At 41.3% G+C, this 12,834-nt stretch overlaps 3 protein-coding genes across 4 annotated transcripts; 1 reads left to right on the forward strand and 2 right to left on the reverse strand.

The window, feature by feature from the left end:
* Positions 1 to 265: 265 nt before the first annotated feature.
* Positions 266 to 3,342, reverse strand: LOC130197546 (gamma-crystallin N-A-like). Its single transcript, XM_056420260.1, has 4 exons — positions 1,985 to 3,342; positions 1,550 to 1,798; positions 964 to 1,109; positions 266 to 534 (listed from the first exon to the last, which is right to left on the reverse strand). The coding sequence occupies exons 1-4, from the start codon at positions 2,003 to 2,005 to the stop codon at positions 399 to 401; spliced, it is 552 nt and encodes a 183-aa protein (XP_056276235.1). The 5' UTR covers positions 2,006 to 3,342; the 3' UTR covers positions 266 to 398.
* A 143-nt stretch (positions 3,343 to 3,485) lies between these two features.
* On the forward strand, positions 3,486 to 4,865 carry ly97.3 (lymphocyte antigen 97, tandem duplicate 3). Its single transcript, XM_056420261.1, has 4 exons — positions 3,486 to 3,573; positions 3,750 to 3,819; positions 4,217 to 4,339; positions 4,693 to 4,865. The coding sequence occupies exons 2-4, from the start codon at positions 3,771 to 3,773 to the stop codon at positions 4,797 to 4,799; spliced, it is 279 nt and encodes a 92-aa protein (XP_056276236.1). The 5' UTR covers positions 3,486 to 3,573; positions 3,750 to 3,770; the 3' UTR covers positions 4,800 to 4,865.
* Positions 4,866 to 5,974: 1,109 nt separating this feature from the next.
* On the reverse strand, positions 5,975 to 12,107 carry rheb (Ras homolog, mTORC1 binding). Of its 2 annotated transcripts, none has more exons than XM_056420258.1 (8): positions 11,839 to 12,107; positions 10,932 to 11,003; positions 9,126 to 9,193; positions 8,683 to 8,765; positions 8,483 to 8,539; positions 8,342 to 8,389; positions 7,664 to 7,745; positions 5,975 to 6,767 (listed from the first exon to the last, which is right to left on the reverse strand). In XM_056420258.1, the coding sequence occupies exons 1-8, from the start codon at positions 11,888 to 11,890 to the stop codon at positions 6,675 to 6,677; spliced, it is 555 nt and encodes a 184-aa protein (XP_056276233.1). In that variant the 5' UTR covers positions 11,891 to 12,107; the 3' UTR covers positions 5,975 to 6,674. The 2 variants fall into 2 exon arrangements, with proteins under 2 accessions (XP_056276233.1, XP_056276234.1); XM_056420259.1 differs by lacking the exon at positions 11,839 to 12,107 and adding an exon at positions 11,639 to 11,818.
* Between the last annotated feature and the right edge of the window lie 727 nt (positions 12,108 to 12,834).

Consider the following 12,834-nt stretch of genomic DNA (forward strand, 5'->3'; position numbering starts at 1 on the left):
AAGGGTAGGCACCCAGAGTATCTCATGTAACTTGGTAATAGATCCATTCATATGAGGAAAAGGTGTTGTAGTCATGGCATATAGGAGAGAGAGGAATAACCGGATTCATTGCCTGCAGCCATTTATACAATGTGTAGAATGTGGTGGTTAAGTTTAGAGTTCCACACCGAGTGAGCATAAAAGAAGCAAACATGTAAATATGATTGACGGTTTTGTTGGGTCAGGGTTAGTATTCCGTTGAAAAATAAAACAACAAGCAATGTCAAACATGTGCTTTATCTTTTATTAATGTATAGCCCAACAGAGTCCACGTGAGATGACTTGGCAGTGTGGTGTGTTTCTTTCCTCAGTAGATGACTCTATCTCCGCTGGCACATTGCCTGTGACGGTGAAATGGTTTAGAAATAGTTTGCCACCCTGCGAATGGACTGGATGTTCGGGTTCTCCGCCTGCCACTCCATGTGGGTGCAGTAGTCTCCTCTCTGCACGATGTACATGCGGCCGCGGTAGTTAGGCTCCTCGTAAAGCACCCAGCTGTTTGCAAAAATAAAGGAATAACATTCAAACTTTGAATAGTGACATATTCTTATAATGCATGTAAGAGGATTAAAGGTAATGTGTTTTATATATACAGTATATATGTATTGTATATTACTATGCCTGATACAGTTCTATCTGCTTATAGTGTCTAAAATGAATGTTCCATTTCCAACACATTGTCTTACTCGCCTGTGGTATGCACATGTTTTAGGCTTTGTTTTTGTTATATTATATATATATTTTAGGGGCATTTAATGTCCACAACATTCTGTAACATAACATTATCATGACATTATTCTCCTTTAAAAAGGTATACGTACAGTTCAATCTATCTGTCATTGAAGTACAATATACTAGCATATATAATGTTGGTGTTTTTGTGCCCACAGCAAGTTACATGTCACACAATGTCCTCGTACGTACCCTCCATCTCCATAAACCTTGAGGGAGTTGACGCAGCTCTTGGTCAGGCCTCGTGCTTGCAGGAACGGACAATCGTTGCACAGCTCCACGCACTGGCCAGAGAAGTTGTCTCCCTCGAACAGCTCCACCCTGAAGTGCTCTCCATGCTGAGGAGGATAATGACAAATCCTCTCGCTAAGTTACAGCAAACATGTTTGCCTTCAACTCGCCGCCAAGGTCTTCTCTCAAAGGCGCTGTATTGAGTGCATTAAGAGTTGAGCCTATTGAAATGTAAAGGTTAAATGTTCATGGAGGGCAGGATGTATAGCTCACAGTCTACTAAGTATCTCTCAAGTGCTCCCCGTCACTTACTTTATTGTCAGTTTGGGATGTGTCAAGCTGTGAATATGCCTCTGCACTGCACGACTAATTTGTGCATTATTATAAACTAACAGTTATGATAATGGGTCTTTGATGTATCTGAAAAACAGATGCGAAGCACACACACATATGGCAGTCTGAAATGCTTCTTTTTTCTTCTTTTTCTTCTTTTTTTCCCAACCAAATATTTGTCTTTCCCTGGGGTCTTTCTCTCTCTCTCTCTTACCATCCCGATTGGCTTGCAGGAGCCCATGTGATCGTTATGGGCATTCCAGCGCTGGAATTCGGGGTACTCTCCATGCTCCAGAATGTACTGTTGGCCCTTGAAGTCCGGGTGGTCATAGCAGATGTAGGCTCCGCTCTCCACGCGGACAGAGTTGACCCTGTTCATGAAGCCACGGTCCTGGAAGTTGTCGCAGTCACTGCGGATCTCCAGTTTCCTCCCCGTGAAACATTTCCCCTCGTAGAACACGATCTGTGAAGATTGAAATACTTTTTTCTCCAAACAAATACTCGTACAGTCAATAGTCAGAAAGATGCCACTCAACGGCGTTAAACAAATCGGACCGGTCAGCTACAGTAATGACATTTGTTTGTGATTGACAAGATTAAGTTTGGGCTCAACCGTCGCTGTATCACACTCCCTTGTTGGGCTACTCACCTTTCCTGAGTACTGAGACATTTTTCACTGTTAGCTGTTCCAAATTAAAGTTGAAAAATGGGGCCACCCAGATATATATGGCCGATGGAGTGTGTGGCGGTCTCGCGAGGCAGAGGAAACAAAAGCACAACAATGGAGGGTTTAGACATTTTGCCACATGGACACTTTCCCTTACATGTCCCAGTGCTGATATTGGAGTTTGGCTTGAGGGGAGCGAAACAAAAGAGGGGGACAGAGAATTTGCTACGATTGGGCTTTTGGGAGTGATGTTCCAGTGAGTCGGAACAAGGGGAGGTCAGACAGGCAAACAGGTGAAAGGACATGTATGACCGTACATTGGGCAAAGAACTGGGAACATGTAGAATTAACGAGGCGTGTTCAATTCAATTCAGTTTATTTCAGAGCCCAATATCATAAATTCTGAATTTGCCTCAGCGGACTTTGCAATCTGTACACATACGACATCCCTGTGCCAGGACCTCACACTGGATCAGGAAAAAGTCTGACTGTGTTCTCAGTCCTTGTCTGAGTTTTGATAGCTGCAGGATGAGCAGAGCAGCACAGATGTCGTACTCCAAGAGCAGATTCCCCTCCAGATTGTCTTTACGGATCAATGTCTGTTGTAGTTTCTCTGATGCTGATCCGGACGAGATCCCTGGGTCTTCTTAGAGGTTGACCCATGAACATTTGCTTCAGTTTTAAACATCAAAGTTGCCACACGTTTTAAGACTCGGCAGGTGGAGCAGGATAAAAAACCGGTTGATAATATACTTCAGCGCCCCTATGTCTCTCACTGGACTTGAAACTCACAATTTGAATGTATTTATTGCACTTTTTGAAGATAAGAAAGTTCAACAAGCCTTGGCATTCACACTAAGCAGTCAATCAAAGCAATAAGTATGGTGGAGAATATATTGTCTTCTTGGGTGTGTACATTTCAAAATCATGTTGTATTGGACTTCAGTCAAATCAAATCAAGGTCATTTCCTGCGCCAAAGGAAGTGCACTGGTCTCTTGGGGCAACATTTACTTTGTGTGTATGACAGCGGAGAGAAAGATGTTTCCAGTCCTTCAGTCTCTTTCATTAGTTTGTGATAGTTCAAGTCAATTCAGGCTTTGTTGGAGTCAATTCATGGGGCTGGAGCCGAGGTTAGTTAAAGAGCACTGAGCCAAAGGTATTACACCTTATATAAGTCATAGGCATAATCCACCTCGAGAAAACATACTGTTCCTTTCACTAATATCCCCATGTCGACTTAAGGTTTAAATCCAGCTAATATACATCTTTAACATCTTTGCTTCTGTGACAAAAACGCACACATTAATATCTGCAAAAGCCTCATAAATTAATTACATTGTGGACAAAGGGTGGACAGCTCTTGCATAATGCAGGAACCGGAGCATTGGGAAACTGTAACCCCTGAACACAATGTACCCAGTGAGGTGCTGAGCATATTGACTTAACAGAGAAACACCACTGAGGAGGACGTTACCATGACGGACCAAAGTACGAACGGGTATAAAATGAGGGAAGAGGGGCTGAACACATCTCAATCGTCGGCAGAAACAGAGACAGACAAATCAACGAGGTATGAACACAGGAAACAATATTGAATATAGATTTTATTCAGATGTCAATATCAACGTGAATGCATAAGAAATACTTTTAAAAAATCATTTAAACTGCATATGTTATATAAAAATCAAGACATAATCAACTCTAATTATGTCTGGTATAATCAAATATGTGCTGTGTGTCTTCCAGGCTGCAGTATTGGACCGAGCGATGAAGTTCTTGGTGTTGGCTTTAACCGTCGCCTTGCTGTTTGCAGCTGGTGAGTCATGGCACTGATTCTCCGCTGAATAAACACAACCTTTTCCCGCTGTGCAACACGGACGTCTTCCCCGTACAGGAACACGATACGAGGCGACCTCTCCGGCAATTAAACACACACACGCGTTTAGTTTTACAGAAGATTCTTGTAATCTTATCTGAGACATTAAAGTCATCTGTGTGAGCGCAGCAAGATTTCATGTCACTTCATGCACACCTCTGATATCTAAATAGATTAAATCTGACAAACAACTTGCAAAAGGTCCTGGAGAGATTCAGACAGGAGACACATTAGTCCCACTGCGGGACTCATAATGAACAATGTTATCTTATCTTATGATCAGGCCACAGAGGCAGAAACACAATAACTGCTTACATTTTGTTGTTGTTTTATTTAGGTGACGCCCTGGACTGCCACCGGTGTGTCTCCAGGAAGGCCGGAGGAGCCTGTGAGCTCATTGTCGAGACCTGCAAACCAGAGAAGGATGCCTGTGCTGCTGCCAGATTCCTCACAGCACCATGTGAGTTTCTCTACATACGCAAGCTATTCTATGATTCACAAACAGTGAATACCACACTCAAATATGAATATTATCTTTGCTGTAAATCATAGTGAAGTAAAAGGAGAAGTCCCCTGAATAAAAAAACGTGTTCATGCATGGTGCCAAAACTAAGATCATGAGCACCAATGGTGATGTTAAGTTGTATTAAGTAAGAAAACTGCTTGAGACCTCTTGTGGCAAAACAGTAGCAGCATCGTTACATTCAGTAGAAAGTCAGCTTCATGTCAAAAAAATTACTCTGTTGGGTATTTGTTTGTGAATCATTGGCTCTACTTTTCTTAATTCCTTTCCTTTCCTTTCTCCTTTCTCAGACGGCCAATACCAGAAATGCATGGCTCTGTCAGACTGCGAAATGCTGAAGATACACGCTTACATTAATATCAAGTGTTGTACAGAGGACATGTGCAACACCTATTAAAATGACGATGAATTGGACTATCTGAATCTGGCCTTTCATTTGACAAATAAAACCATCTGAGAAATAGTGAGTGTCTGTTCTTATTCTTATCTCTTCAAGTCAATAACAAAGTCTTCATACGGGCGTACTCGAAAATACCAGGAGTTAGAGGACTCAGGCAAGAGTTATATTTTCAGCAGTTTGGATTATTGTAATGTTTTTTTCTCTAAAAGGTGCTCGGACAACTTCAGCTCATTCAGAGCACAGGACTGACCCTTCAATTCAATTCAGTTTATTTTATATAGCCAAATATCACAAATTACGAATTTGCCTCAGTGACCTTTACAATCTGTACACATAGACATCCCTGACCTTTGACCTCACATCGGATCAGGAAAAACCTCCAAGAAATAGAAGAAAAAAACTTTCACTTGGAAAAAACCTTCAGAATCAGGAGAGCAACAGAGGATCCCTCTGCAGGATGGATAGAAGCAATACGGTTATGTGTACAGAAGGAATCATTAGTTACATAAACACATTTAATGATTATGACAGAGTGTATGAATAGTTTGTACTAAGCATGGTCCACGATCTCGAAAGGGGATCCTCAATCCTTAATTTCTTTTAATATTCATGTCCAAGACCTACCTCAAAGTTTGATCAGATTCCATTGGCAGTGAGCAGCCTAACAGATGTCGCCAGTCAGATTTTAAGATCTAAAATCCTGAACTAAAAATATATTTTTTTCTAACTGAGCCCCACCCACTTCGAACCAGTGAGAAGAGCAGAGACAGAACAGTGAGAAGTCTCTCATGTGAGATAACAACAGAACTTGTAATATACTCATCTGTCTTTAATGCACCATCGATTGGCCAATTAGATGTCTCTCTCTCAGGTTATCACTTTGTATTATGCCAATTGTTCAAAAGACATAGAAAAGCAGCATTTAGTTATTATTCAATAAATACACTATTTGAATGTTTCTATTTCTTCTTTGAACTGAATGTAACTCATTATCCATTCTGCAATATTCTATCCTTATGAAGTTGTGCATCTACTGTATTTATTGTCTTTTTTATCCTTTCTGTTAAGCAATTTGAATTATACTTTAACGGTAACAAAATAAACTTGCTCTGCCTCCCAGGGGACACACACATCGTCCTCATCAGCCAGAAAAAATCCACACGTGACCCTGCTTTACATAACCACCTTTTTGCTTTAATGATTACAATCAAAAACATTTGTACAACATTTTCAACATTAGAAAATGGATGCAGATTATTTTGGGGATGACAGTAACCACTATGAAAACAAACTGAGGGACAGAGAAGTGGGTACTGCGTGGAGATTAAGTAGAAAAAGAGCTGAATATATTGGAGGCACCACACAGCTGGTGATGTATCAGGAGAAACGTCCGTGACTTCTATCCATTTTCAGAGCGAATGCATGGCCGACATGACGTTTCGCTTCTCTCTCGTTATTGAAACAAAGGACTCGTTGCTGATATGGAAGCTTCATAATGAGGAGCTACGATGCATCATGCCATTAACTATCTCTGGCCTTAGTTACAGGAGTCGTTACAAACCAACACAGGAAAACCTTTTTTCTGATACACCCAAGTTCTGTGTTTCGCATCGGAGCCGAGCACGGAGAGGGAGGAGGGGTGCATTGTGGGAAATAGAAGACAGGGGAACCGCCACTGATCCTTTTTTTTTTTTTTCATCAAACACAAAGAAAAACCAGGATGACATAACAGTGGAATCAGAGCCATAAATAGACGGTGTCGGATATTTAGGACCCTGAAGGGGTGGAGTCAGCTGAGGTGGAGGAGAACTGGCAGCTAGCCTTCAAGTAACGGGATATCCCAGTGCAGTGTCTTGTGTCGAGTGGGCGGCTCTACATCATGGAGCAGGACGTTTTTCCTGGCTGCACGCCACCTTCCATCTTCTCTGCCTCCAGGATCATCCTCCGGAAAACTTCCACGGCGGTCTGAAAGGGAGACACACACACACACACACACACACACACACACACACACATGGGGAAATGCAACCTGCTGTATCTTGGAGGCTGTGGTGGATAAACCTTTGAACCGTTTTAAAATGTGCATCAATTCATATTTGTGGCCGTTTGGGGGCAGTGTATAGAGTTATGTACAAATCCAAAAGAGAGAGAGAGAGCAGCATTAGCATTCCTTCGGAGTCTCTTTCAGCATGGTTTCTGTTTTATTTTATTACATTTTTGTTGTGTTGTTGCCAAAAATAGCTGCCCGCTGTGGCTGAAAACAAAACTAATAAATCATCCATTAATCCCAAACGACCAGCCGAAAGACACCGACACGAGAGAAATGGTCGGGTCATAGTTCTCAATTCACATTGCACAAAGTCGTTGGATCCATTTGCAACACCTGTGCTTACTTGCGAGTTTGTTTCGAGAGTTATTGTTGTTATTTAGTTATTGTTAAATGACTGCAACCACCAAGAGGGCAGTAACACTCAGATATGGACCAGAAGAAGATCAGTGTCATCAAGGCACACCGAAGCAAACTATTTTCTTTATGTATGTGCCGGTACATTATAAAAATCCACTTTAGAGATGCAGTTACAGATTGCAAAGTGCTGGAATTCGTAATGGTACAAAATGCCAGGCATAAATTGTTTCAAAGGGATTTATATCGTAAAATATTAAAGGAGACACTGATGTGTTACTGTGATCTACTTGAACTCTTCCATAAACTTGTTGGGAGAAGACAGATTTAATGGTGATTCCTGACCATTAGCCCCTGCTATATCTCTTTGTTAGACGCTTCCTGCCTGGCAAACACCCACAAATGTGTTCTTTAAGTGGCAGTCTCGGTAAACCTGATGCTGAATGTGACCTCTGACCTGGTTCTCTTTAGCTGAGGACTCCATGAAGGCAGCGTTCCAGGATTCGGCTAATGCTTTTCCTTCTTCGCAACTGATGACCCTGAGAGAAAAAAAACACAGGATGAAACGCATGAATGTTTCAAAGTCAGGCTTCCACTCAGTAGGGTATATATTTGTGTGTAACTGTGCTGGCCTGGTTGGTTCAAATGGCTTCCCCTTTCTTTCGGATCATCTGTGAACCAAATGTGATCTGCTCTGTATTTCTGTTTGCGTGTCAGATGTCAGGAATGCTGAGTTGTGTACTGTATGTCTGGCCTCAACCTTCGGTCTCTGGTGGACCGTCTGTACAAACAAGGTGTGTGGTAGGCCTGTGTTGCTCTTGTATATATCTTATTATCTTATGATGTGTATGGTTAGGTGTATGAACACTCAGTCTATGCATGGATGTTTTGTCAGGTCTTCTCTGTGTATGGAGAGCTGTCTGCACACATACACCACTTTTAGATTAGTTTTAGATCTAGACATGTTTCTTGTTTCTGTTTTGTTTTAGAAAGGCCTGACCAGGGACTGGGGTTGCAAATTAGCCAATTGGCTAGAAACCTTCTGTATCACATGTACACTTTGTGTAATAATGTGCGCTGCTTTGTCCCTGACAAATAAAATGTAAAATAAAAATAATAATTTAAAAAAACATACCGCTCCATGTGTAGGTCGTTCTTGTTCCCGACGAGCATAATTGGAACTCTGCAGGGAACAGGAAGCGGCACATTGTCATTTATGTCACTTCCTTCTTGGAAGGCCTTAGTCAGCAAAACGAGAAGCAGCAGCAGTACTTACTGAACTTTTCCCACCATGTCCAATAGTTTTTCATGGATAACTTGTACAACTTCAAAGCTGGAAGAAAGGAGAGGAATGATTTGTGAAATTGGGCTATACAAATAAACTGAATTGAATGTTTCTTCTTCAACATTTCAACTCATTGGACAGAACTTCATACCGATTTGCTTGCTTTTAAAAAAGGGGAAATAAAAGTTTACCTTTTATTGGATGTGACGGAGTAGACCAGAATGTAACCGTTGATATCTATGGAGTAGGTCTGTGGGAAGATAGAGTACTCATCCTGTAGAGCGAGACATTGGGAAGAGATTAGTATGCAAAGCTGCAGATTTGGAAGAGAAGACATTCTGGCTAACTAAAGGGGAATACCACCTAAACTATGAATTCCAATATGATATTTCTGTGGACTAGAAAAGGTCAAAGAATATGTGTGAACCCTCAAAAGTCGTGGCTAGGTGTCACCGCACAATTTGCAAAACCTTTGAAAGATAGTTGAGGTTAGGCATTGACCTTGAAAGAGTCAGGAGAGGTCGTCGGGCAGAGTTTTTGTAATTTGTGGGTTAACATCAAGACGCACAATGTACACCAAACTAGGGCATAACACAATCATAACACATATTTAAATAGAAATCAATCTGCATACCTGTCCTGCTGTGTCTACCAGTTGAAGATGGTACTCTTGTCCATTTATCGTGATCGTTTTAGTAAATGCTATAGTTAAAAGAAAAGACACATTAGACATGATAGAAATTAGAAATCAAACATTTTAATGGATGGAGAGCCAAAAATAAGACTGATACATTTGGAAAATACAACAACATCTCTACGATACAGTTCGACACTGCATCTTCATCAGTCTACATTTTTAGTGTGCAGATCTCTTTACGGATCCATTTTGGTACCACTGAGTTCATCCAGCACAGAAATGTCGATATCTGCCTGGAGATGGGTCACATTATCTACAGGACGTGAGGGATTGCACTGCCTGCAGCATCTTGCTGACACTGCACTTTATGTTAACCACCCAGAGAATATTTATAGGTACAGACCACACACTCGAGAAACGCAGGGCTAAATGTGAGCGAACATGTCGGGAAAAAGAAAAACAGCCCTCAGGTAAAGTTTAGACTCAAGTCTCTGGAGTGTCTGTGAATATGTGTGTTTAGAAGGTTGATGGATTACAGTGTGTTCTCTCATTTTGGCAAAATGTACCGTGGAATCACATCCAAGCAAAGTTCAGTCTCTAAGCCAGGGATTTTTAAGCTTTTTACACTCAACACCACAAGGTTTAACTTTGACCAAACACTACACCAGCGGGAATCCCCAAAGTGCCTCAAAAGGAAAAAAAATTCTGTGTGGAAACTGGTGAAATCAGCTGGTGTCGTGTATGGAACCATCACGCCCTGCTGGGTAACAATTCTCTGTTATCATTCTTCTTTCAGTGACATCATGTTTTAGATCCATCAGGATGCTCAGTTAGGACGTCTACACTGATGATAACTAGCAAACCTTACATGAAAAGAAAAAGAAAAAAAGAGATATAATGAGGAGGATTATTTTTTAAGATGTCGGAGTTCCTTTCCCATCCCTCCATCATCAAGTTCAACATGATGATGTCGGTTTGAACGGATGACATGTCAAACGGTGGCTATATAATTACACAATATTGAATAATTTAAGTCTTTTTTTGGGCTTTTCTGAGCATTTTTATTGTTTTGATAATTACTGCCATTTTATAAAACAAATAATTCATTGATAATGAAAATAACTGTTTGTTGCAGCGTTGTAGTTTATGTTGCATTCAGAATCAATCCATCCATGGCAACTGGCCAAATTCATCCCCTGTAGGCCACAAGGTGTAGCTGACAGCTTGGAAACACAGGATAACTGAATATTGCAATGATATTTTATTGTTGAACAATTAGTCATATTGATTCTAACCATAATGGAAAAAAAAAATATTCGTTTTTTCCTTTTAAGAATGAAAGTTCGATGTATTCATAGGTTGTTCGGACTGTAAAACCTTCTGAAATAAATGTGTAATTTGGGGCTCTATAAATAAAACTGACGAGACTTTGTATAACAGAGTGCTTTGGCCAACAGCCTGAATGCCAAACATGACTTTACATATGATTAACTGATGAATCACAGCAGGAAAAGTAGGTCACATGTAGATGCACAAGTGTCAAGAAATGTGTCAGGGTTTCCAACAGTGTTTCATAAGGGAGGCGGACACCTTGCCTTAAGACCACATCCGCTAACGTCATAAAAATAACATGTACTAATAATATACTAATATAACATGTGCTTCTATGAAATACAACATATGGGTCAAAAAGACGGACTAATACATGGAATGAAGATCTGGTGTGGCTATTCTTCAGACTGTCATACTAACTAAACTGAGCTCAGATTTCCAGTTTGTGTATCAAGCAACGTTGCCACTTACTATTTTCTATTGTTGGGTCATATGAGTCCACAAACTGGCCCTCCACAAACTGAATAGTCAAGGAAGACTTTCCTGAAAAACACAAAGGAATATTATAAACAGGGACCTTTTACAAATTGGAATATCATTTGAAATGTGGAAATCAATAATGAGAAGCTTCACAGCAAGTGTTTATCAACCGAAGGCTGTGGCTCAGGGTATTTTCATCTTAAAGATGACAAAGGGATTTATGACTGACAACTATATTATACTTTTTTTGTGGAAATCATCATATTGTTCGTGAAGTTAAAACGGTCTCTCAAAGCCTCCAAAATAATCAGCACACACATGTTTTCTGCAGCTATGAACGCAATCCATGTCTTTGTGGGAATATTACAGAGGCTAGCGCCAGTGCTTGTATGCTGGCTGGGCCTAAAGTATTTCTTCTATCTGCGTGTGCCATCTTGCCATCGTGCACATCCTTCCGCCGCATACACGTTGCGCTCCTTTTGGTTTCAGATACTATCAAATGAACCGCACAGCAATGCGTCAAATCCTAGTGGCGGTCTCCACAAAGCATATGGCACTCACCAGGGTTAGGGTCACTGATGGGAACACGTCAATAAGGACCAAAACTAAATAGATATATATCTATATCTATACATATGTGTGTTGGACACAGAACAGGAAGGCCTCATGTGATGAAACCCCGCAAGGCCGCGTCTCACCTGGTCGCCCGCTGTGAGACCTGCGCATGCAGGTCCTTCTGGTGACGTCTAATGGGCTCTGGGAGGCGTACACGGCTCGCGTGATGGACTTATATGCAGACAAAAGGCCGCTGAAATGTAGCCTCAGCGTCTCCTCCAGGGCCCCTAAGGTGACAACCCCGACCCACCCCCAGCATGCGCGTCGTACGGTCGGGACTCACCTACGGATCTGTACCCGAGGATGGCGATTTTTCGTGATTTCGGCTGCGGCATATCTCGTCCTGGTTATCGCATCTAGTCCTCGGGGTGTACAACCTCAAACCGGACTGGCATCCACAATTCAAGGGGTGGAGAGATTCGACATACAGCCAGGTGACAGCAGGAGGTCCTCTTCTTTGCTCTTTTTTTTATGACGGTCTTGACGTCCACGACTTGGAAAAAGGACGTTATTTCAGGTCATGTTAAAAAAGAAAGCGTGGAGTATCTGCAGGTCCTCAATAACTGCGTCACTCGCCTTTGCAATGTAATGAATTAGTAATTACAGCTGCGTCCTAATTGGCTACAGGCGGAGTGAAGGCGGACACCAGATGCCTGTTGTAAGACTCTGATTGGATGAGATAGCTGCTCGTCAAGCAGTCCTGCCCGCTTGCTGATATATGATTGGCTGCTCCGCGGAATGTCGCGTGCCGGGTGGTCCGGTGCAATGTCAGTCACATCTTTAGGGCCAAGGAGCAGCGGGTACTGGCATTACTGCTCCAATTTTAAGACGTCATTATTTGTTTAAATTAGATTTTTTTAGACTGACACACTGTATTAATTATGTAATTATACTCAGCTAGACAAAATAATTCACTACAAATATAGAATTGAAAGACCCTAGAATCAGATCAATATGAAGTCAGTATTCAGTATCAAAGACACAGCATCATTTTCCATATACATATTTTTTTCAGTGGTGGAAAGTAACAGAGTACATGGACTACAATACTGTACTAGAGTACAGTTTTGAGGTATTTGACGTGAGTATTTTCAGTTTCTGCTACTTTATACTTCTACTTTGACCGTGGAGACTGAATCTATTAATTACATTATTTCTGTGTTAGTAGAGTTTATTTATGTACTGACAGGACGACAATGACATTTCTCCAACAGTCTTGCAGGTTAATGATCGAAACAACTTTACCAGAGGTTATTATGAAATCCTTTCTTTTCTTTTA

The sequence above is a fragment of the Pseudoliparis swirei genome, chromosome 8 (genome assembly GCF_029220125.1).
Source record: "Pseudoliparis swirei isolate HS2019 ecotype Mariana Trench chromosome 8, NWPU_hadal_v1, whole genome shotgun sequence".
Taxonomy (NCBI): Eukaryota; Metazoa; Chordata; class Actinopteri; order Perciformes; family Liparidae; genus Pseudoliparis; species Pseudoliparis swirei.